Source organism: Sorex fumeus, unplaced genomic scaffold, assembly GCF_029834395.1.
Source record: "Sorex fumeus unplaced genomic scaffold, SorFum_2.1 ptg000063l, whole genome shotgun sequence".
Classification (NCBI taxonomy): Eukaryota; Metazoa; Chordata; class Mammalia; order Eulipotyphla; family Soricidae; genus Sorex; species Sorex fumeus.
The window spans coordinates 4,863,584-4,888,653 of NW_026606120.1; the positions used below are offsets into that span (position 1 = coordinate 4,863,584).

The 25,070-nt window shown below is 46.2% G+C and overlaps 1 protein-coding gene across 1 annotated transcript; it reads right to left on the bottom strand.

The window, feature by feature from the left end:
- Positions 1–3,462: 3,462 nt before the first annotated feature.
- On the bottom strand, positions 3,463–6,399 carry LOC130036045 (BOLA class I histocompatibility antigen, alpha chain BL3-6-like). Its single transcript, XM_056128013.1, has 8 exons — positions 6,333–6,399; positions 5,772–6,041; positions 5,327–5,602; positions 4,511–4,786; positions 4,274–4,390; positions 3,834–3,870; positions 3,635–3,698; positions 3,463–3,507 (listed from the first exon to the last, which is right to left on the bottom strand). Exons 1-8 carry the CDS (start codon positions 6,397–6,399, stop codon positions 3,463–3,465), a joined length of 1,152 nt encoding a protein of 383 aa, XP_055983988.1.
- Positions 6,400–25,070: the final 18,671 nt, after the last annotated feature.

A 25,070-nucleotide genomic window follows, 5' to 3' on the forward strand; every position in this document is an offset into this window, starting at 1 on the left:
GAATCCATAAGGTACATTGAAGACAAGGTTGGCAAAACCCTCCATGACAACGCAGCTAAAGTCATCTTCAAAGATGACATGCCACTGACCAAGCAAATGGAAACAGATAAACAAATGGGACTAACTTAAACTAAGAAGCTTCTGTACCTCAAAAGAAACAGTGACCAGAATACAAAGACAGTCTACAAAATGGGACAGGATATTTATCCAACAACCCCTCCAATAAAGGGTTAATATCAAAGATATGCAAGGCACTGGTTGAACTCTGCAAGAAGAAAACATCTAATCCCATCAGAAAATGGGGTGATGAAATAAACAAAAACTTTCTCAAAGAAGAAATCTGAATAGCCAAAAGGCACATGAAAAAATACTCTTCATCACTAGTCATCAGGGAGATGCAGATCAAAACAACAATTAGATATCATCTCACACCACAGAGATTGGCTTACATCCAAAAGAAGAAAAGCAACCAGTGGATATGGGGAGAAGTTGACTCTCCTTCACTGCTGGTGGGAATGCCCTCTGGTTCAGCTATTTTATTTATTTATTTATTTATTTATTTATTTAGCTTTTTGGGTCACACCCAGCGATTTACAGTGGTTACTCCTGGCTTTGCACTCAGAAATTTCTCCTGGTGATGCTTGGTGGACCATATGGAATGCTGGGGATTGAACCCGGGTCGGCTGTGTGCAATTCAAATGCCCAACCCTCTGTACTATATCTCTTAGGCTCTGGTTCAGCTCTTTTGGAAAACAGTATAGGTGTTTCTCAAAAAATTAGAAATTGAGCTCCCATTTGACCCAGCAATACCACTTCTAGGAATTTATCCTGGAGATGCAAAAAAGTATAGTAAAAATGACACCTGTACTTGTATGTTTATTGCAGCACTGTTTACAATAGCCAAAATCTGGAAAAAACCCGAGTGCCCGAGAACAGATGACTAGCTAAACAGACTCTGGTACATCTACACAATGGAATACTATGCAGCTATTAGAAAAGATGAAGTCATGAAATTTGCATATAAGTTGATTGATATGGAGAGTATCATGCTAAGTGAAGTGAGTCAGAAAAAGAGGGACTGACATAGAAGGACTACACTCATTTGTGGAATATTAAGTAACATAATAGGAAACTAACACCCAAGGATAGTAGAGATAAGGACTAGGAAGATTGCTCCATGACTTAAAAGCTGGCCCCACATTGCTGGGGGAAAAGGCAGCTGACATAGAGAAGGGACCATCAAATAAAGGATGCTTGGAGGGCTCGCTCAGAATGGGAGATGTGTGCTGAAACTGTAGACTATAGATCAAACATGATGGCCACTTAATACCTGTATTGCAAACCATAACACCCAAAAGGAGAGAGAGAATAAAAGAAAATGTGTCTGCCACAGAGATGGGGAGGGGGAATGGAGGTGGGTGGGAGGGATACTGGGAACATTGTTGGTGGGCAATGGGCACTAGTGGAGGGATGGATACTCGATTATTATATGACTGAAATGTAAGCACGAAAGTTTGTAAGTCTGTAACTACACCTCACGATGATTCATTAAAAAATAAAAATTAAAAAAAATTAATGATGAAGAAAAACGAAAAAGCCCTGGCTGCCCACAGTCCTGGAACAGGATGAGTCCAGATGTTACCTGAGTCTCTGTGAGCAAGGGCCTGTGAGACGAGGTGCTACTGAGGAAGCAGGACAAGGAGCAGGAGAAGTGACCCAGAGAGATGAGTGACCCCTTCAAAGTCCACAATAACTGAGACAGAGACAGACTGGCTACACCTCTGTCCCCTCCCTTTCCCTCACAGCTTCTCCCATCACATCAGGGACAGACTCAAATCAAAACAGAAAACACATGGAAGGTCTCAGATTTCCATTTGTTCCTTCTCAAATTTCAGGGATTTCCTTTATTAACAACTCAATCCCACAAAATGGGAATTAGAAAAATTGCAATTCAGATGCTGAATTTAGTAAAGGAGAAACATCATTTAGGAAAACAAGAAGCTAACACAGATGAAGACAACTAACCCCTATCTCTTCTGGCACAGTCCAGAGCATCAGGAAAGAGAATGCAGGTCAATGTGTGGAGGGCCTGGTGGGCAGGTGTAGGATAACATTGGTTTATCCTTTCAGCCTTGCTGTAGGGAGTTTAGGATTATGGAGTTACTCCCATCACAGCGCTCTCATTCCTCTGTGTTTACTTGTAACCTCTTTCTTTGTGCTCTGTTGACTTGTAAATATTGTTTTTCTCTTCTCCTTAAGTCCTTTGCATAGTTAATTCAGAGCAATGTCCTTTTGGTATGGACACAAGAAGACAGTTAATGCTATGCTTTGGAACTTGGGAGTTAATTGACTCTGAATGATATTTACCTCCTGGACATCTGTTCTCTCAACCTACGCCTCAATTGCCCTTACTTCCTAGCACCCCCAAAGCAAGGTTACAACAAGGGACTGGATGAACTCAGGGCAAGCGGTCAGCTATGTGCTACCCTGGCATTGAAATGGGCCTTGCCAAAGCCCCATAATGCTTAACTATAAGTTAAGAGCTTGGTCATGACAAATTCTGTCACAATCCAAAAAGCAATAACTGGATTCGGACCTTGCTAGGGTTAGGAAAGATTAATTTGGCCTGAGCATGGATGTCTGAGTCTGTGGTGAGATATCCCCCGGAAAGTCACCCTACAAGCTCAATGTATCTCTTACTGTGTCTTAATATTAGTTATTTTGTATAACTAATGTCTTAATATTAGTTATGCAAAATAACTAATATTAAGATGTTTCTTAATATTAGTTATGCAAAATAACTAATATTAAGATGTTAATTAAGTTATTGGACTACGAAGAGCAGGAATACCCCTAAGTGGTATTTTGCCCTTGAGCAGAAGAAAGGCTTTTGGTATGTTGATTTTGCTGCCAGACTAAGTGTGGTGTCTGCCCTCAATGCTTGGCAGTTGGAAAAAGAAGGGGAATTGGAGAGAAGATAGAGAGCAGGGCAGCAAGATGGAGAGCAGAGAGACTAGCAAGGGGGACACAGAGAGAAGAATGTAAGGAAAGAATACAGGGACAGGCACATGGAGAGATGAGAGACACGGCTGTGAGAGGGAGCGCGAAGAGATGAGCAGGAGAGACAGGAGGAGACGGGAATGAGGGGCAGCATGAGACTAGAATGAGGAGCTTAGTGAGACTGGAACAGGCACGTGGGGATAATGGAATAAATGGCAACTGATCAATCAACCAGCTTCACCTTGCTTCCTCCTTCGTCCACCCATGGCATGGGCTGCCCAAGTCTGGTGAGCGGCCCGAGACCAACTAACCTGAGTACCGAGAGGGAGAGCCGTCAGGGTTCTCCCTAGCTGCCTGGAGATTATACAGGCAGGGATGGGTCAATCTCCTTCCTCACAGTATGTGACAAGACAAAATTCACGCTCAGGTCCCAGGGCTCAAAGAGAATCAGCAGTTCTTGACTCAACACTGGGATGTGAGAAAATCCAGCGGGGCAGCTGTCTCACACTGTGAGAGAAAAGAATGAAGAGACTCAGGTGAGTCACTAAAGTGGTGACACCCTGAACAAACTCCCAGCATCCCTCTCAAAGAACCCCCGAACCCAGTCCTGTCCCCTCTGCCCAATCCAGCCCACAACAGCCTCCAGAGTCTTACCTCTAGGGTTCCTGAGAGACTCGTCAGAGCCCTGGGAACTGTCGCTGTTTGTGGAGGAACAAACGGGACAAGGTCAGAGTCCCAAGGGATGGGACTAGAGGAGGAACTAGTGGTGCGGGAGCTCCCCATGAGCTCAGGTCAATGTCCCCAGGATTCCAGGGTCCCAGCCCTGCCCACACTTACTTGCAGCCTGAGTGTACTTTCCTCCTTTCTCACCTGCAGGAAGGAAACATTCCAGGAAAGGTCAGGGAGAGCACTGGGTCCTGAGGCCACAGAGCAGCTCACTAGGCCTGGACCCCTCTGAAGACTGAGGGAAACATGCAGAAAGGAGATGCTCCTGAACTGACCAGCCTCTCCTGGTGGTCTGTGCTCAGCAGGGACAGTCCCCATGACCTGTGACCCTGGAACTGGGTTCATCGCCAGCTTATGGAGGTGAAAGTATTTTTCATGAGCAAACCTGAGAGCGGCACACACAGGGGGAGTGTGAGCAACAGCACAGGGGTGGGTGGTGCTCCCACTAATGAGACAGGAGAACTAATACGGGGGTGGGTGAGACCCCCAGAGTGGGACAAGACTCAAGCTTGCCATGTTGGACAAATTGCCCTTGCCCCCATCTTACCTGAGTGCTTCTTCCTGCAGATCCAAACTCCCACCACAGCTCCAATGACCACAGCCCCAAGGAGAACCAGGCCAACTATGATGCCCACAGTGAGGATAGTGGACTGAGAAGGGGGCTCTGGGAAAGAAAGAAGGAGACCTGACCTGACCCCCAGCCTCAGCCTGACCGTAAATAGTTCCCCAGAGGGGCCAATCTTGATTCCTCTGAGAACAGGCTGTGTCCCATCCCCCTTCTTACCCCATCTCAGGGTGACAGGCTCTGGCAGCCCCTGGTGCTGCACACGGCACGTGTATCTCTGCTCCTCTCCAGAAGGTACCACCACAGCTGCCCACTTCTGGAAGGTTCCATCCCCTGAAGGCCTGGTCTCCACTAGCTCTGTGTCCTGGGTCAGGTCCTCCCCATCATGCTGCCAGGTCAGGGTGATCTCGGCAGGGTAGAAGTCCAGGGCCCAGCACCTCAGGGTGACCTCATGGTCAGAGAAGGGGTGGTGGGATATGTGTCTTCTGGGGGCTTCTGAGGAGGAAAAATGAGAAAATTCACACTTTGGGTCACTTCCATTATGAGGATGAACAGGATAATTAGTTTGGAACAGGAGGCAAACATCCAGACACAAGCCTGCCTGAGGAAACTGGATAAAATTCTATTTCTTGGAAAGGTCTAGAATAGGGTTTGGATAGGATCTTAGGGGTCTCAGGAGACCCTGACTCTGGTCTTGTCCTGGGTGAAGGGTGAGTGACTGAGAGAAGCAGGAGTCAAAGCTAAGATAGGAGAAAGCTCAGAGATGGCTGCGGGGTCCCAGGGAACCCACATTCGTTATTTCAGAGAAGGTCCTCCCTCCTCCAGGGACACTGGGGTCTTTCAAGGTCCTGTGGACACAGGGTGGGCTTGAGTTCGAGTCTCTCTGGTACAGAACATGGAAACTAGGCAGGTCAGTCTCTCTCCTGACTGAAGAAGGGGCGCTGTTCTGACATTGAACCCCACTGTCTTCCCCCTTGTGGGGAGTCGGCCCTCACAGGGGAGGTCAGGGGTCCTCACCATATGGTGACCCAGTACCTGCTCGCAGCAGCGTCTCGTTTCCTTTCTCCAGGTAACTGAGGAGCCAAGGTATGCACTCCCCCGCCAGGTAGTTCCTCTGGTACTCAGCCTCACCCGCCTGCTCCCACATGCGCTGGGTGATCCAAGCCTGTGTGCTCGCCGCCGTCCAGGAGCGCAGATCCTCGTTCAGGGCGATGTAGTCGGCCCCGTCGTAGGCGGATTGGTAGTACCCGCGTCCGAGGCGCCCGTCGGATCCCATGTCGCAGCCTTGCATCCACTGAAGGGTGTGAGAATCTGACCCGCCCCGCACAGATTAATCCGGAATTAAACGAAACCGGGGCCCAGTCCCTGACGCGCCAAGTGTCGGGGGGGGGGGGGGGGGCGGTCCCTAAGCCTCGAGAATGCTCGGACCCTCGTCGGGGCGACCCCGCCCGTCCCTGTATTGTCTCATCCTTGCCCTCACCCGCCTCGCTTTGGTTGTACAAGCCGCGCAGGTTGCTCAGGCTCACTCGGGAATCCAGTGCGTTGCTCTTGCAGATCCGCGTCACCTCTTCCCAGTACTCGGGGTCCTCCCGTTCCACCCACAGTCCCCGCGGCTCGGCCCTCTGACTAGCCGAGTCGCTGTCGAAACGCAGAAACTGCATGTCGTTCACGTAGCCGACGACGATGAAGCGGGCTTCCCCGCAGCCGGGCCGGGACACGGTGGTGTAGACATACCTCAGGGAGTGGGGGACTGGGAGAGGGGAAGGAGTGAGATTCGGCCCGCCCCTCCGCCCAGCGAGCCCCGGGTCGTGGTGTTGGGTGGAAGGGGAGGGGGAAGACGAGAAGGGTGGGGACCGAGAAGGGCGAGACGTAGGGGCGCTGGAGGAGTTGAAGGTTGCGGGTGACAAGGAGAAAATTGAGGGGGGGGGGGCAATACGGGCAAGAAACTGGAGAAACTCCTTCTCGGGGGTCCTGCACATTAATGCCTGGCAGTCCCCACCCTTCTCCTCTCAAAGAACTTCCTTCCCTATTCCGCACTCACCCGCCCGGTTTTGGGTTAGGACCAGGACCCCCGAGAGCAGCAGCAGGAGGGGACGCAGCTCCCACATACTGAGAGAATTGGGCCGGTACTGACTCTCTTGCGACTTCATCAGTTTATAACCTGGAGCCGCGCGGACGTGGATTGGCTGATCTAGACAGCGACACCCAATGGGAGTGAGGAATGGGGACGCTTCACGAGTATCCGGGCAGAAGGCGCTGACAGGTTGCAGAGAGAGAAGTGAAAATTCTGGGGAGACCAGGAATCCCCAGGCTTAATCTCCCGCCCCCAACACCACCCTGGGAGCCACACCTGGTCCCTGGGACTTCACCCTCTCACCTGCACCCTTATCTGATCTTTGTCACACTGTCTTTCCTGTCCAGGGCTGAAAATGACTCAGCAATTTCAAACGATCTTTAAAAAATCATCCAAACTTACAAGAGATTTTACAATATATACAGGATCATTTGTAATAGTTTATAAGATACTTTACAATAGTTTTCAATAAGTTTGCCACTTATAACCTTACAAGGCTAGAGCAATAGTACAGTAGGCAGTGCTGCATAAGGATGACCCAGATTTGATCCAGGGATCCTATATGTTTCCTGAGCACCACAAGGAGTAATCCCTGAGAGCAGAGCTGGAGTAAACCCAGAGCACATTCATGTGTGATCCCCAAACAAAAACAACAAACAAAACAAAACAAACAAAAAGGAAACCAAACTTAAACAAACACTTAACAAAAGATAGTGAAAACTGAACAGGGACTTACGGGATGCCTTAGCTGAAAGGACTCGAGTCAGGCTTTGTATGTGGGAAATTCAGGTTCATCCAGACACTGCTTCATCCCTATAACACCTTTAGTAGTGTTCACCTAGACACTGCTCATCCCTGTAACACCCCAGCCCCCATGCACAAAGCCTGGGACTAGTTTCTGATCACAGCAGAGATTGGTACCCCCCAGCACCCCAATTCACAGTCATGAAGGAAGAGAAGGATTGGAATCAGTTTCCACCTAGGTTCTGAGACATGGAGGGAAGGTCTGTGTTTCCTTAGTAACAGTTACTGTAACTCACATCTGCAGCTACTTCCTTGCACTTTCCTCTAGTCTGTTCCATGCTCTCTCCTGCTGTCCATGTGGGTCTGTAAGCTCAGCAGAGTTCAGACCTGCTCCCCCACAGACCTGCTCCCCCCATTTCCCAGGCAGTTCACTCTCTCACTTCCTGTGGGCTGTCCCATTTCTTCCTCCCTATGCCAACCAGTCCAGTCCCACCCTATCCCCACACTCAGGGGATGAGTTTATTTCATTTGTTTGTTTGCTTTTGGGTGAAATCTAGCCATTCTCGGTTCTTAGGCCTGGCGCTATGCTTAGGAATCACTTCCCTAAGCACAGGGCAAGGCTCTAGGGAACAAATTGGGTGTGGGAGATAGAAATGTGTCAGCTACATGCAAGCCCTCATGATGTCGGTAGATCCCAGGGGTGGCTCACGTGGGTCAGGAGGAGAGAAAGACTGTCACCTTCTCCCACTCTGCCTCTTCCACCCATGACTCTCTGGGAAGACTAGGACTGGTAAAGTCTGTGACGAGCCCCTGCTCAGCATGGGCCTGAGATCCACCAGCCCCACAAGGTGACCGTCAGGCCACACCTGAAGTCCGCTTGGTCTGCCAGGCACAGGAGTTTATCTCCACCACATGATTTCTCAGGGAGCCCTGGACTCAGGCTGGAGCGGGAATTTGCTCTTTGCAGGAAAGGAGGAACCAGTCCCAGGGTCTTACTGAGGATTTTCAGGGTACTTGTCTTGCAGAAAAGAATTTCAGGAATGACAAGCAGTGAAGTAAAATCTATTTTATTTGGAGGGTTTTTGAAGGTGTAGATAGGGAGAGAGAGAGAGAGAGAGCGAGAGAGCGAGAGAGAGAGAGAGAGAGAGAGAGACAGAGACACACACACACAGAGAGAGAGAGAGAGAGAGAGAGAGTAACGTGTTCAAGAGAGAACTCGGGTTTCTCCAGGGTGGAGAGAGCCTTGAATGGGCTTTTGGATTGGATTTTATAGGCTCTTCTCAGGTTGTCTTGGTCCAGACCAAAGGCTGGGCTGAATCACTAAAGTTAATCAGAATAAATGATGCATCTGAGGCTATTTGAGGAATTTCCTTCCTGAGGAGGGGTCAAATTTCCTCAGGGTCTGCTGAAGGTCTTATATCAGGTCTTACTCTCCATATCCACAGGGTGGATCAATCTTAAAACTTTCCTTCCATAGGAGAGCCTGCTCCAGATGGGAGATGCGGGCTGAAAGTGGACTATAGACGGAACATTATGGCCACTTAATATATCTATTGCAAAGCAGAAGACACAAAGAGAAAGAGAGAGAGAGAGAGAGAAGAGAGAGAGAGAGAGAGAGAGAGAGAGAGAGAGAGAGAGAGAGAATGCCCTGCCACAGAGGCCTGGTAGGGTGGAGGGGATAGGGTGGGGGTAGAGGGAGGGATGCTGCGACCATTGGTGGTGGAAAATGGGCACTGTATGACCGAAATGCAAGCATGAAAGTTTGTAAGTTTGTAACTGTATCTCACAGTGATTCACTAATAAAAAAAAAAAACTTTCCTTTTAGAAATTTTGTTGACCTCAGATTCATTGCCAAGGGCCTTTCCCTGTCTACCTGCCTATATAACTCCCACTGTACCATCTCTCCAGCCCAATGCCTGGCATATTTGAGATCCCAAGAGAAATTAATCTAAAATTAATCATGGGGACCCCAGCTATAGTGGCTGAATCTGATATCTCATTTCAGAGGGTCTCTGCAGGGTAAAATGGGTATTAAGTAGAAAGCAATCTGGCCTCTGGGGGAAAGAAAGAGCACATCCCAGGCCAGAACAGGTGGATTTCACATACGTTGATCAGATCAAAACTGGGGCCAAGTGGAGATTGGAGAGAGAAAGGGAAGAGACAAATAAATGGTCAATGCATCAGAAGAAGAAAACAGTGAGGGTTAGGTAAGGGAGAGTTCCCTACTGAGGAAGCTGAATTAGGACTGTCTTTCTGACCCAGGGCCACATAAGAACTCTGCTTCTCTGCTTGCTCTACTTTGCATGGGTGGGCCTGTGGTCTGAGTCAGGATGAGATGCTGGCCTGGAGGAGAACATCCATGGGGCGAAGAGGCCTTCAGAGCAGTCCTGGGCTCAGGCTCGGGAGCCGGGTGGAAATGGAGGAAAGGAAACCTCTGGGGCCTTGTGCTGTGTCTGAGGTTCCAAAATGTACCCAGAACCTCTTTCTCTAGCCCGCGATGATAAACCTAGAGACTACAAGGTAATTTTCCTTCCAATATCTGTTTCTTTTCTTTTTTTTCTTTTTCTTTTTGGGTCACACTCAGCAATGCACAGGGGTTACTCCTGGCTCTGCACTCAGGAATTGCTCCTGGCGGTGCTAAGGGGACCACATGGGATGCTGGGAATCGAACCCAGGTTGGTCGCATGCAAGGCAAATGCCCTACCCACTGTGCTATTGCTCCAGCTCCCCTGTTCCCTTTTTTAGGAAACATTTTCATCTTTTATCACTACCACAGTTCTATAGCTATTAAGTCCATGTCAGGGCAGTATCACGAATCTCCTCACTTTATTTGGATGCTATTGTTTTCTTTTCTCTCCTAGGATCCCACTCCAGAATCATTAACACTGAGTGAGGTCCCAGTCATATCTCCCTAAGACACCTCTGACTGAGTCAGGTCTTGTACTCACCTTGTCTTGGATGACGTGGCGTTGTAAGGAGGCTGCTCTGCTCTACATTGAAGAAAGACCCTAAGTTTGGGTGCGGTGGCCAGCTGGGCTACTGGTGTGGGAAGCCCACAGACACACTCTGTCATTTTCATCTGGGACTATATATATATATATATATATATATATATATATATATATATATATATATCAACCACAAGTGTGTGTGGCAGAGGGTAGGTAAGATATAGAAGTAACCAGTATGACAATAATAGCTGAAAATAGTCACATTAAATAAGAACTGAGTGTTAAAAAAAAATAAAGGGACATTCCTGATAACCTTTCAGTGTCTGTATTGCAAACCCCAGTAACGAAAAGAAGAGACACACACAATGAGAGAGAGAGAGAGAGACAGACAGACAGACAGACAGACAGACAGAGAGACAGAAAGAGAGAGAATAATAGCACCTGCCATAGAGGTAGTCTGGGGATGGGGGGTAGTGATGGGAGAGAAACTAGGGATACTGGTGTTGGTCAACACCCATCCCTCTGGTGGAGGGATGGGTGCTGGAACACTGTATGTTGGAAACATAATCATGAACAGCTTTGTAAGGGTCTATATCACAGTGATTCAATTAAATAAATAAATTAATAAATAAAAATCTATATGATTGTAACCCAATCATAAACAACTTTGTAATGGTGTTTCTTAAAATGTGTTTTAATGTTTCACTGTATCACTGTCACGGTCATCCCATTGTTCATCAATTTGCTTGAGTGGGCACCAGTAACGTCTCCATTTGTCCCTGTCACGTGCTAGTGTAGCCTGATATTGGGGGCTCTTTCAGGGTCAGGGGAATGAGGACTATCATTGTTACTCTTTTTGGCATATTGAGTACACCACAGGTAGCTTGCCAGGCTCTGCTGTGAAGGCGGGATAGTCTCAGTAGCTTGCCCGGATCTCCGAGAGGGATGGAGGCTTTTGGGGCAGCCTCTAATCACCTGTTTACAGGTGTTCCCAGTCATGCATACATGCGGACAGGATATTTCTGGTAGCCTGCCGGGTTCTCTGACAGCGAGAACTAGACAATAAGAGGTCTTTTCTTCTGGAAGCTTGGTTTTATAGTCTCTGGATCTTGGTCATTGGTGGGATTACACGGCAGTTGGTGGGTGTAACTGTCTAGTTACTGGAAGATGGGGGATCTGGGTGGAGGAGGCCCAGTCCTGATCCAAGCAGGTTTGGAGATCTCAGCCCCAGGTCCCGCACACCTGTGTTCTTCTGCCAGTTCCTTCATGCATGAGGCTCATCTGAGCATGTGGAAAGTGGTCTTAGCATGGCTGTGGCTAGATTCCAGAGGTCTTCAGTATGTTTAAGTAATTAAAAATAATTAAAAAAACAAAACATAAAAAAAGACATGATTTCCAAAGTCCAAAGGATGAAATAAATTTAGAGGGAAAATAAATAATACAAAAAATTAAAAAACAGAGACACACAAACGAATCTCGGACCTGAACAACTTGTGGCAGAGATGGCCCGGGGCTTTACAATAGACCTTCTCTGCTGGACTGCTCCACACAGGGCCAGGTGTTGTCCCTCCACCTGCCCTTTAGGAGCCCTGATGGCTGCCATTTTCTAGAAGCCATCGAGAAGCTCCAGGTACGAGTCGTGGTGATGGCAAATCCCACATCTCTCAGGACAGGAGAAGAGTGGGCACTCTTCCTTCCCCCAGGCCAGATGAGACGACGAGATGACGCCACATCCACCCACCGTGTACTTAACCTCCCACTGTCTACATAAGCTTTGGATCACTGCCACAATCCAAAGACACACAAACGAATCTCGGAACTGAGCAACTTGCAGCAGCTATTTCTTCAGACCCTAATTATTATAACCTTAGAATTCCTAGAGCACACGGCCACATGACATTATATTATATCCATAACAAGCAATACAAAACACATTGTCTAGCACTGCATCTTGGACAGGTATGAAGAGCAGTAGGACTGGTCTGGAAATATCGAAGGCAACTAAAATAGAGAAAGAATATCTTGCAAATTGTCTGTCACACAGGCAGGGGGAGGTGTGGAATGGGGGGAGGGCGGATACTGAGGATTTTGGTGGTGAAAAACGTGCACTGGTGTTTGATGACCATCTGATCAAAGTTCAAACATGAAATTTTTGTTACTGTACCTCTCAGTGAATTAATAAAAATTAAAAAATTAAATTTAAAAAAGGCTAATATAAAAAATATATTCTTTAAAGAACAAACAAAATTGGCAAGCCTTTAGCTAGACTCAAAATAGAAAAAAGAGGGACCAGATAGTACAGTGTGTAAGGTACTTGCCCTGCACATCACCAATCTGGGTTTAATCTCTAGCATCCCATATGGTCCCCCAAATATTTCCAGGAGTAATTCCTGAGTACAGAACCAGGAGTAACTCCTTAGCATTAGCAGGTATGGTACAAACACAATCAAAAAGAAAAAATTTGGGCTGGTGAGATAGCTCAGTGGATATAATTCAAAGATAACATGTAAGCAGGAGGCCCCGATTCAATCTTGAGCACCTTCTAATTCCCCTACAAAAATAATAAAGTAATATATTTAAAAAATTTTTATTAGTGAAACACCATGAGGTACAGTTGTAGACTTACAAATTTTTGTGCTTGGGTTTCAGTTATACAATGATCGAGTACCCATCCCTCCACCAGTGACCATTCTCCACCACCAATGATCCCGTATCCCTCCCACCCCCCACCCCTTCCATCCCACCCTGTCTCTGTGGCAGGGCATTCCCTTTTGTTCTCTCTCTCCTTTTGGGTGCTGTGGTTTGCATTGAGTGGCAATCATGGTCGGTCTAGAGTCTACTTTCAGCATGCATCTCCAATCCCCCCCCATCCCTTCCATCCCACCCTGTCTCTGTGGCAGGGCATTCCCTTTTGTTCTCTCTCTCCTTTTGGGTGCTGTGATTTGCAAAAGAGGCATTGAGTGGCAATCATGTCCAGTCTAGGGTCTACTTTCAGCATGCATCTCCAATCCTGGGAGGATCCTCCCAACACCCTTTATTTGGTGCTCCCTTCTCTATCTGAGCTGCCTTTTCCCCTAGCACGTGCAGCTGGTCTCCAAGCCATGGAATGAACCTCCTGGTACTTATCTCAGTTATTTTTGGGTGTTAGTCTCCTATTTTGTTACTTTATGTTCCCCAGATGAATGCAATCTTTCTATGTATGTCCCTCTCTTTCTAACTCATTTCGCTTAGCATGATATTTTCCATGTAGTACCACTTGTATGTAAATTTCATGACTTCATCTTTTCTAACAGCTGCGTAGTACTCCATTGTGTAGATGTACCAAAATTTCTTTAACCAGTCATGTGTTCTTGGAACTCAGGGTTTTTTTCAGATTCTGGCTATTATAAACAGTGCTGCAATAAACAAATAAGTGCAGATGTCACTTCGACTATACTTTTTTGCCTCTCCTGGGTATATTCCCAGAAGTGGTATTGCTTGGTCAAATTGGAGATCAATTTCTAATTTTTTGAGAATCGTCCATACTGTTTTCCAAAAGGGCCGAACCAGTCGGCATTCCCACCAGCAGTGAAGGAGAGTCCCTTTCTGGCCACATCCACACCAACATCGGTTTCTTTTGTTCTATTGGATGTGGGCTAGTCTCTGTGGTGTGAGATGATATCTCATTGTTGTTTTGATCTGCATCTCCCTGATGATTAATGATGTAGAGAATTTTCTCATGTGCCTTTTTGCCATTTGGATTTCTTCTTTGAGAAAGTTTCTGTTCATTTCTCACCCCATTTTTTTATGGGGCTGGATGTTTTCTTCTTGTTGAGTTCAATCAGTACTTTGTATATCCTTGATATCAACCCCTTGTCAGATGTGTATTGACTGAGTATCCTTTCCCATTCTGTCGACTGTCTTTGTATTTTGTTCACTGTTTCTTTTGAGGTGCAGAAGCTTCTTAGTTTAAGATAGTCCCATTTGTCTATCTCTGTTTTCACTTGCTTGGTCAGTGGCATGACATCTTTGAAGATACTGTTAGCTTCAATGTCATGGAGGGTTTTGCCAACTTTGTCTTCAATGTACCTTATGGATTCCGGTCTGATGTTGAAGTCTTTAATCCATTTTGATCTGACTTTTGTACATGGTGTTAGGCAGAGATCTGAGCCCATTTTTTTTTGCATGTAGCTGTCCAGTTTTGCCAGCACAATTTGTTAAAGAGGCTTTCCTTGCTTGTCCTTAACGTCCTACCGAGGTCACGAGTTGCCCCCCACTAGCAGCTCTCTGTCAAGGCCATGGGTCCAGAGGCAAAAGGACTTAATCCAGAGCCCGGGAGCTTGCAGCAGCAAAATGAATGGACTATACGTTAAACTACTGCGCCATGCCTCCCCGGGAGGGAAAGGGTGTTGCTCCCTTCCACCTTCTCCTCACCTGCAGGCAGCAAGGTGGCTGCTGCTTCAGAGCTTATTGGAAAGCCAGGTATGAGCCGGCAGTGATGGGGCAACTGCAGTCTCATAGGAAGGGGGGCGTTACCGGCTCATCCTTAATGCCCTACCGAGGCCACAATTTGCCACCCATGAGCGACTCTCCGGCACGGCCATAACACCAGACGCACAGAAACCAATCTCGTAATTATCTGGCTCTTGGCAGAAATACCTCCAGACTTACCTAGTAAAATATCATAAATCCAAAATCCAAAATCGACATCATATGGTTCTCATAACCAGCTACAGAAAACAAATTATTTCATGCACTGTGATTTTCAGCGGTTCTGATTATTGGGGGGAAATTCTAAACAATAATGGTGCATCTTTTGTCAAAATAATGAATGTAATCAAAGTAGAGAGAGAGAGTTAAGTAGAAAACATCTGCTTCACAGGCATTGGGAGGGTTGGGAGGGGAATGCATTGGGGTTCTTGGTGGTGAAAAATAAATACTGGTGAAGGGAAAGGTGTTTGATCGTTGTATGACAGAGACTTAATCTTCAAAGCTTTGTAACTTTTCCCATAGTGATTCAATAAATAAATATAACCAAAAAAAGAGAGATAAAATTCTAGAAGAACAGAGTAGAAGCAAGTAGAGAAAGGGTATAAAATAAATGTGGGCTTGTTTGGTTATGCTACTTGAACAAAGTAAAGTGTATCTTTGAAAGTGAATGAAACTGTAAGTCTGATGATACTAAAATTTAAGAACTTTTAAATCTAAAAAAAAGAGGCTTTCCTTGCTCCACTTCATATTCCTTGCTCCCTTATCAAAGATTAGATTATCATATGCTTGAGAGAAGATGTCAGTATATTCAACCCTGTTCCATTGGTCTGCAGCTTTGCCTTTTTCCAGTACCATGCTGTTTTAATTATTACTGCTTTGTAGTAGAGTTTGAAGATGGGTAGGTTGATTCCTCCCATTTTCTTTTTTCCCAAGAATTGCTTTAGCTATTCGTGGGGGCTTATTGTTCCTTATGAATTTCAGGAGTGTTTGCTCCATTTCATTGACAATGTTAATTCATGGGTATCATTATAGGGATCGCATTGAATTTGTACAATGCTTTGGGAAGCATTGCCATTTTGACAATGTTAATTCTCCCGATCCATGAGCAGGGGATAGCTTTCCATTTTCTCGTGTCCTCTTTTATTTCCTAAAGTAGCGTTTTGTAGTTTTCTTTGTACAGGTTCCTTTACTTCCTTAGTTAAGCTAATTCCTAGGTAGTTGATTTTCTGGGGCACAGTTGTGAACGGGATTTTTTATGTCACTTTCTTCTCTCTCACTATTTGTGTATAGGAAAGCCATGGACTTTTGGGTATTGATTTTATAGCCCACAGCTTTACTATACAAATCTATTGCTTCTAGGAGTTTCTTGGTAGAGGTTTTAGAGTTTTCTAAGTATAGTATCATATCATCTGCGAATAGTGAGAGCTTGATTTCTTCCTTTCCTACCTGGATGCCCTTAATATCTTTTTCTTGCCTAATTGCTATTGCAAGTACTTCCAGTACTATATTGAACAGCAGTGGAGTGAGTGGGCATCTTTGTCTCGTCCCTGTTTTTAAAGATTGTTTTAAACAATTTTCACCCTCTCCTCTTTTTTATCCATTTTAATTTAGGAACAAGGATTTACAATATCGTTACTCATACTTTTCATGCATAACAGCACTCCAATCTCACATCCACCATCAGAAAGTCCGCTTCCCCCTGCAATGTCCTGAACACCCCAAGTAAGCTCTGTTCTATAGACAAATCTTCTCTCTGAGAACTTTAACCAGTTGTTGTTTCCTTACTATATTTCTATTTGAGGATGGTGTTTAGTGATTCCTGGCTCTGTACTCAGGAATCAGTCTTGGCATTGCTCAGGGGGACACTATGGGGTGCCAGGATCAAACCCAGGTCAGCCACGGTGTGCAAGGCAAACACTCTGAGGTAGTATTGCTCTGGTCTTATATTTCTTTTTTTTTTCCCAATCCCATATTCAGGATAGTTTTTTTTTTTAGTCGTAGAGGTGGTAGCACCCAGCGATAATGATGTATAGCAGTGAGCAGTTTGACGTTTGATAAGGAGCTGTTAGTTGGTCTAACCAGGAGGGAGGTGTTTCCACATGTTCCCCATCCACAAAAGCCTCAAAGTTGTCAACCGGAAAAATCCATCTACCTGGTAGGGTGTGGTAGGGTTTAGGAACTGTGCAGCTGGGCTCTTCGAAATGGCAGAGGTCTGCTGTGGAGCTGTCCCTAATATACTGTTTAGGTAACAAATCTTAGGAGCCTTGTTATGGGAATCTAGTACCTTTGGATACATTCCTACACCAAGGAACCAAAATCATTTTATGGAGTAGATCCCTGGTGCTTAGAGTGTTAGGGTGAGATTGTGAAACTAACTGTTAATAGTGACTACGTACATGGCCCCTGTAGGAATGTGTCTGGGGTGTGTGTGTGTGTGTGTGTGTGTGTGTGTGTGTGTGTGTGTGTGAGAATTTTGTTTTTGGGCAACACCAAGGAATGCTCAGGAATTACTCACTCCTGGCTCTGCACTCAGGAATTATTGCTGGAGGAGCTCAGAAATTACCCCATTTTCTGTTTGAAGGTACACCAACTCCAGGGTAAAAGAGAAGTTGGCTGGCTCTGAGTTCACTCTGCAAGCGTGATGTGAGTTTTCCTCAGAAAAGAGCAGAGGAGTGGTAAGGGGTGATGGCGGGTCCGCCAGCTCAGCATGAGAATCCGGGATCTGGACAGAACCAGGGATGGAAGGGAGTCCAGTCCAACTCATGGGGCTCTCCTGCATTTCCTCACCCATGGGTCAGAGCATAGAAAGAAAATGCGCCTAAGAGCGCCCTCTGTAAAAGGAGAGAGTCAAAGCAAAATAAAAAATATCTGGAGGCATGAGTCTCAGGCTTAGCTCCCAGGACCGTTTTGGGGTGGGGAGCTCAGAGCTGGGAACTGGGATCTCCAAGGAGTTTCACTGCTTCCTTCCACAACACGGGTCTGGTCAGCCCACATGGATACTGTGATGTGACCCTGGACCTCAGTCCCATTGGATATCAGATGCCCAGAGTATGTATTCAAAAAATGAATGCAAAGCCACAACGCTCTCTTGCCATCTGCATTCACTGGTCTCAAGCAACTGTTCCTCCCCAGACTGCTGATGGAAATGGGTACATGGAGGAAGGAGGACCAGGCTGGTTGGTGATCAGTTTCAGTTTATTCCAATCTCATCTCGATTCTCCTCCTTCCTCCTCCCAATTCTCCTCTTCTTGATTCTCCTGGATTCTTCCCCATCTTCCTCCCCCTGACCGCTCTTACAGCCTTGTTATATCCCCAAATCATGAGGGGTTGGGGTAGCAATTACACATAGGTGTGGTCATACAATCAACAGATGTGAAGTCTTCCCTCAGAGGAAGCTTCTCCTAGGACAAATTCTCGTCCAGCAAGATGGCCTGCCTAAGGGCTAAATACCATCTAGGTGTACGTTTCTCCTTTCCTTAATTCAACAGCCATTTAAACATTAATCTTAATTCTACTTCTTAGTAATATTTGTTGTTTTATATGGACACAATAAGAGATACGTCAATCTTATAGGGTGGATCTCCTGAGGACATCTCACTATAGATCTCAGATTACAGTGCTCAGGCCAGATTAGTCTTTCCTAACCCTAGAGGGTCCTAATCCCATTGTTAACCCTTAGGATCATGACAGAATTTGTCCATGACCATGCTCTTAACTTATAGTTAAGTAATATGGAACTTGACCTGGCCCATTTCAATGCCAGAGTAACTCACAGCTTTCTCTGGGTCCATCCAGTCCCTCGTTGGGACTCTGATTTTTGGGTGCTAGAACTAAGGGCTATCGCTCCGGCGCAACTCTAGAAAACAGATGCCCAGGAGTGAATATTATTCAGAGTCAATGAACTCCCAATTTACAAAAGCATAGCATTAACTGTTCCTGTGTCTATACAAAAAGGACGTTGCTCTAAAGTAACTATGCAAAGGACATAATGAAAAGAGAAAAACAATATTGCACTTACAAATACAAACTCAGTGTCCTAGAAGGATCTGACCTAACAAGTCAACAGAGTCTGATTAGTGGATAAAGGTGATTGACTCTTTGGGGAAACAGAGTACAGAGAAGAGGTTACAGATAAACTTGGAGGAATAGCAGTGCCTTGGGAATACTGAATAGTGTAACCCAATAAACCTAAGCTCCCTGAGACCAGGGAGAAAAGACAGACCAATGTTATCCTACACAGAGAAGCCAATAAGTGTCCGTGTAGTTCCCAGTTCTAAGGTTAGTAATTCAGTGAGGACCTTGATTCTCTCTAGACATGAAAATCTGGAGGGCCATGGCACTCCAAACCCTCCTCATGCTATTCTCTGGAACTCTGAGCCTGACCACGACCCAGCGAGTGAGTACCGGGTCTAGAGGGGCGGCCTCTGCCAGAGAGGCTGGGCAGACCAGACCCCTGATTTGGGCGCAGGACCCCTGGAAAGGTGCATCTCTACTGCCCCACGGGATGTTTCCCTCTCTCTAATCTAACCTTGTAAACTTCCTGTCCCCTCATCTCACCCATTCTGGTGGGTTACTTTTGCCCCTTTCTGTGTTCTCTTGCTCTTAAATTCTCTCCATGACTGTGAATCCCAGACCCACGCTGGGAGTAGGGTAACACCACTGTTATTTCCAAACCTTGGTGCCTTGTCCAGGCCATGGCAAGCTTCGCTTCATCACTGTTGGCTATGGGCTACGTTGAACCACACACAGTTCTTGCAATTTGAACAGCGACTCTGAGCACAAGGGTGAGGCGGGGCGTGGTGGAAGAGGCAGGAGGAGCCCGAGCAATGGGAGTGGAGAGGCGGGTCTGCAGGGTCATGGCAGGATTTCTCAGTCGGTCTGAATTCCTGCCCGGTACCCCACCACCCCTGAGAGAGGGGCAGGGGCCAGGGAAACCCCCAGATTCAGGGACAGATACGGGCTACTGAGGTCTGCCCAAAGACTCCACTGACCCCAAGGCTGGCCTTCAGGCTCATCACTCTCCACCATAGCAGCTCTAGTGCTGGCTCTGTGGACTGGACTGACCGTGCTGTCCACCCAGGGGTGGGGTCTGGCTCTCACACCTATCAGTCGGTTTGTGGTGGGACTTGGGACTCAATGAACACTTTTACAACACTACCATCAGTTCACCTTGGACTGCCCAGAACTTCACCCTGAAAGAGGACCTGCACTTCTGGACCTCCAGCTCAGATCCCAAGGCAAGTGAGGGGAAGTGGGAAAGGAGAAGTACTGCAGGTTCACCAGTATCAGAGGTGCATAAAACATTGCAAAAATTAAGGAAAAGCTGCAGCAGCAAGCAGGTATCGGGGCCTGAGTTCTCCCAAACTCCCCTTGGGAAGGTAAAGAATTTCCTCAATGAGAGGAGGAGAGCGGAATGCTGCCAGTCCAAGGGGTCTGGAGAGGAAGGAATCCCCCACCTCTTCAGCCTGGGCACAGTCGTGACTGGCCCATATTATCCTCCCTCTCAACCCCTTAGGGGCAAGCCACAGTGTCACCTAGGGAATGGATGGGCTATAAAATCCCACATTCACTCCAACTATTTTTTTGGGCCGCACTGGTTGTGCTCAGTGCTTATTCTTGGCTCTGCATTCAGGGATGACTCCTTTTTGGTTTGTTTTATTGAATCATCATGAGATACAGTTACAAAACTTTCATGTTTGAATTTCAACCATACAATGATCAAATACCCATCCCTTTACCAGTGCATATTTTCCACCACCAATGTTCCCAGTTCTCCACCCATCTCACCCCTCCACCTGCCTCTACGGCAGACCATTTCCCCCATACTCTCTCTCTCTCTCTCTCTCTCTCTCTCTCTCTCTCTCTCTCCTTTTGTCATAATGGTTTGCAATACAGATACTGAGAGGCTATCATATTTGGTCCTTTATCTACTTTCAGCACGCATCTCCCATCCCGATTAATCCTTCTGACTTCATTTATTTAGTGATCTCACGATCACTCCTGATAGGGCTTTGGGTGCCTGACATCGAATCCAGTTTGGACACTTCAAGGCAAGTACTAACCTTCTAGGTTATCTCTGGCCCTTCCCTTTTTCATTTTTATTATATTTTTATAAAGTAATACACAATATTTGATTACACTTAATATTCCAGCACCACCACCATTACATCTTCCCTCACTAACATATTTAAATGCTTCCATCCCAAACCCAACCCCTGCCCCAAAGCAGAACCGAAAAAATTTATTTTGTATTGTTTGTTATGGGCTGGAGCGATAGCACAGCGGGTAGGGCGTTCGCCTTACAAGCGGCCAACATGGCCGACCCGAATTCGATTCCTCCGCCCCTCTTGGAGAGCCCGGCAAGCTACTGAGAGTATTCGATATGCCAGACACAGTAACAACAAAGTCTCCAATGGAGACGTTACTGGGCCCGCTCGAGCAAATCGACGATCAACGGGAGGGCCTTTACCTTTACCTTACCTTGTTTGTTATGAATAAACCACTGAAACTGCTCAAAATAAACTCCCCATAGGAAGAGTGTGTGAAGATTGTTGTATTTCACCCAGGGGTCCTGAGGCCCTTTTTAAAGAGATTACTATTATGTTGTTAAAGGTTGTGCCTTGTATGCATATATATATTGAGAGAGAGAGAGAGCACTGTAGCACTGTTCTCCCATTGTTCATTGATTTGCTTAAGCAGGCCCAGTAACGTCTCCATTGTGAGACTTGTTACTTTGTTTGGCATATCTAATACGTCACAGGTTGCTTGGTATATATATGTAAAAATATATTTCCCTCTAAGATTGGTTGCCTTCTACTATAATAGAAGTAGAAACAGCACACCCATCTCATGTAGTGTACAGCTCTTGAAGTATGAGTGATATGAGGTATGAGATGTCACAGCCACACGGCCTAGGAATGGGTCTACTAGTGGGTGAGGTTCAACTTGAGGGGTGGAGAGCGGTATGGCGGCAGTTGAGTTCTGGAGGATTTCGGCTGCTGGGCTTGGTCCTTTGGGGCGGGGTGGGGCCTCACCCACCCTCCTATGGGGTGCCTCAAATGAAACAGCCTGTTTTAGGGGCCATGAACATGGTTATGGCATGTGTCATGTTATGTTCTCTTCTGAGAGAGAAGGACAATGAGTCTCTGGATCATGGGTATTGATAAGATTTATCTGGTGCCAGCCAGGGGTGGCTTATGGGTGTGACTGCTGAGTTGCTGGAAATGTGGGGGGACATTGGGAGGGATCACCTACTCCTTGTTCCATTGAACCTGGAGTTTTCAGCCACAGGTCACACATACCTGAATTTCCTGCAGATTCACTCATGGGTGAGGCTCGACCCAAGCAGGTGGAGAGTGGCCATGAGCATGGCGGCGGTAGACTTCTGGAGGATTTAAGCTCTGGGGCTGGGTCCCTTGGGGTGGAAAGCAGTCTCATCCGTCCCCCTCAAGCGTATCCTGAATGAAACATCAAGGTGCAGGGTACAGCGGGATGCCCTTCTGGCCCTTCTTCTCTATTTTACACCCAATGTGTTTGCCATCTGACTCCAGCATCTCCAAGTCACTGACCCTTCAAGAACTGGAAATCCTCCTTTACCCCTCAGAGAACTTGCTCCTGCCATGGCCTACCTTTTACTGAACTCACCACAGTTCTTATTTGAGAACTTACCACAGTAGATTTTTCCTGGGGTTGGTTCTCCCTGCCCCACACTGATCATTCTGTATTCCCTCAGACATTCACAAGTGTTGGCTACAGTGACACAAGACAGAAAGTTGCTAAATTTGTCACTTCAGATCACCCAAAGACACATGTAATGCACCACCCCATCTCTTACCATGAGATCACCCTGAGGTGCTGGTCCCTGGACTTCTACCCTGACTTGGCAGTGTGATGGGAAACCAGGACACAGAGCTAGTGGGTATCAGGACTTCAGGGGATTGAACCTTCCAGAAGTGGGTGACTGTGGTGGTGCCTTATGGAGACTAGAAAAGATACACATGACGTGTGGAGCAACCAGAGCTGTAGTAGTCTGAAACCCTGAGATGGGGTAAGAAGGGGGATGGGGCACAGAGCCTGGTCCTTCTCAGGGGTATCATTGACTTTAATGGGATGAGGACTAAACCCTGGCGGCTTATCTTCTCTTTCCTTGCGAGAGCCCCCTTTTCAACTGAATGTCCCCTTTGTGGGAACCATTGCTGGGCTGGTTCTCCATGGAACTGTGATCACTGGAGCTGTGAGCTACAGAAAGAAGCTCTCAGGTAGGGAAGGGGATGAGACCTGAGTGCTCTTGTCCCACTAGGGAATTTCAGACAGATAGAAAATACCCAATCTTTTGTTTCAATACAAGAAACCCTTCTTATGTGGCTTCCCCAATCTAGGGCCATTTACTAGCATTTTCCAAAGTCACATGCAGAAAAGGTGAACTTTTTCATGCTTATGACCCAATTTCCTAACGTTGAAGGTTAGAGGGGACAGTCCTTGCTGAAGCTTGTTCTCCAGAAGGCAGTTAGCGTATCTTCCACAGTTCCTTTCCACTCATGTTTCCCAATCCAGCCTGGATCTACAATCACAGTTCCAGAAACTTCTCTGGGGTCCCAGACAGGAGCATTCTTTTAGGATCTTGTAGCTCAACTCCTCCCTTCCTTCTCACACGATACTTTTTTCCACATGTGTACGTGAAGGGAACTATGCTCTGATTGCAAGGAAGTATTGGGGCCAGGGAATTGATCCTTGAAACTCTTGAGATAGTGTGGTGGGAGTCTCGGAGGAGCCCACATACCCACAATTCTTCCTGTACCCACATCTCTGAGCACTGACCAAGGTCATTGTCGATTCTGCCTTTGGCACTGACAGTGCCTGTTGCATAAGGTGAGAGGCTCAGAGACAAGACACAAGAAAGGAATGTAGAAAGATGGAGGGTAAAGGCTCGCTTAAACTCATGACAAAGAGCTGTGGCCTGAAACCCCCTTTATTCTATTTTCTATCAATTTGATTTCCATGACTTCATCACAGAAGAAAGGATCATTAACAAGAATACAAACAGTTATAGAAATAAGCATTCACCAAAAGAACATCAAGGTTCACCAAAAGAACATCAAGGTATGCATTGTGTTGTCAAAGCTATGATTAAAATGTCAGAGAAGGATATGGAGCCAGACATATAGACCCCACATTCCCATGGTCAGTTACACAAAGGGCAGAAAGCATCTTCATACTTAAAGGTCAAACCAGATTAAGGATGTGTAGGAGAGGGGGAAACTGCTGCATTGTACTGCCAGGATGATGTATAACTAGGCGGGCTCATGAGAGCACACTGACTTTCCCAAATCAATCAGATTCACAAGCCTAGCTACATCATTTAACTCTAAATGGGGTCTAGGGTCTGCTTTCTGCTTGCAGGGCAGTGACCAGAGGCTCATCCTATTCACCTGCCTTAGAACCAATGTGTCCCCCTTTTGGTTTAGAACAGATTTTAGCCATCATAACAGTTCAGGCCACCTGTTAAATATGGCTTCTAGTTTTGTGCTGCTTAAAATTCCAATAAAATACCAAACACATAATGATCAGTACAAGTATCAGAACACCCATTCCTAGAGATCCCTTGGTGCTTGTTATAGGGTTAATGGAGCTAAGATCTTTCAGAAATTCCTTGTCATACTTCTGAGCATCCCAGATTATTTAAATGATCTTTAAAAGTACTGTGTATTTTGCTCTGCAGATCCAGAATCTTAGCTTTGATGTTTTTGTGCATTAGAAGATGTTTTTTAACCTTTTCCCATGGAAATTCAGTTTCATTATGTAGTACAGGGGTTATACAGAATGAAGTAGTATTCCAATCACATTTCAAAGACACTTGGAAATGGAGACTAGCTAACTGGTCTCCGAGTAAAGTAAGTTTGTGTAACATCAGACAACTTGGCCTGCAGTTCAGAGCCAATCTGCTTTTGAACAGTACATAATTTCTTGGAATTCTTGTGCCACTTGTGGATAAATTCTGCAATCTGTTCCCTTGCTTCACTGCTACATTGGCCACAGCCACCGTTCCTGTCACTGCGATGACCCCCATAATAGCAGTGATGAGCAGCCCCAGGAATCTCTTAGTCAATCAGGAGAGATGGACAAGTAGTTGGCAAAGCGCTCCTGCTGTTGGATTCTCTCCCCAAGGTCGATGAAGAGTGACTGGCATCCAAACACCAGGCCCTGAGGAAATACAAACTTTCTCCATCTAGGAGTCTCATAGAAGGGTTAATATAAGTATGCATGGAACACTATCTGCATGAAATAACTCCTTCATGCCTATCCCAGTTAATTTTCCCTTTCAAAATCACATAAGGAAGTGGGACAACATAAATGTTTGCAACTGACGCTCTACAGTTTTTCCAAAAAACCCAATTATATAAATATAATTGGGTTCACAGTTTCCAATTTACACGGAAGTAATGTTGGAACAGATATATTTATGGCGTATCCAATAGCTTTAAAGCCCATCGCTAAAAACATTAACAACCTTCTTTGTCTAAGCTCAGTATTTAAGAAATAT

Excerpts from the sequence above, each read along its gene's own strand:
- LOC130036045 (XM_056128013.1), bottom strand. The coding sequence starts at position 6,399 with ATGTGGGAGCTGCGTCCCCTCCTGCTGCTGCTCTCGGGGGTCCTGGTC. Across the intron at positions 6,042-6,332 it reads CCTAACCCAAAACCGGGCGG|TCCCCCACTCCCTGAGGTAT; the intron begins GTGAGTGCGGAA and ends CCCCTCTCCCAG. Across the intron at positions 4,391-4,510 it reads GCCTGTCACCCTGAGATGGG|AGCCCCCTTCTCAGTCCACT; the intron begins GTAAGAAGGGGG and ends TTTCTTTCCCAG.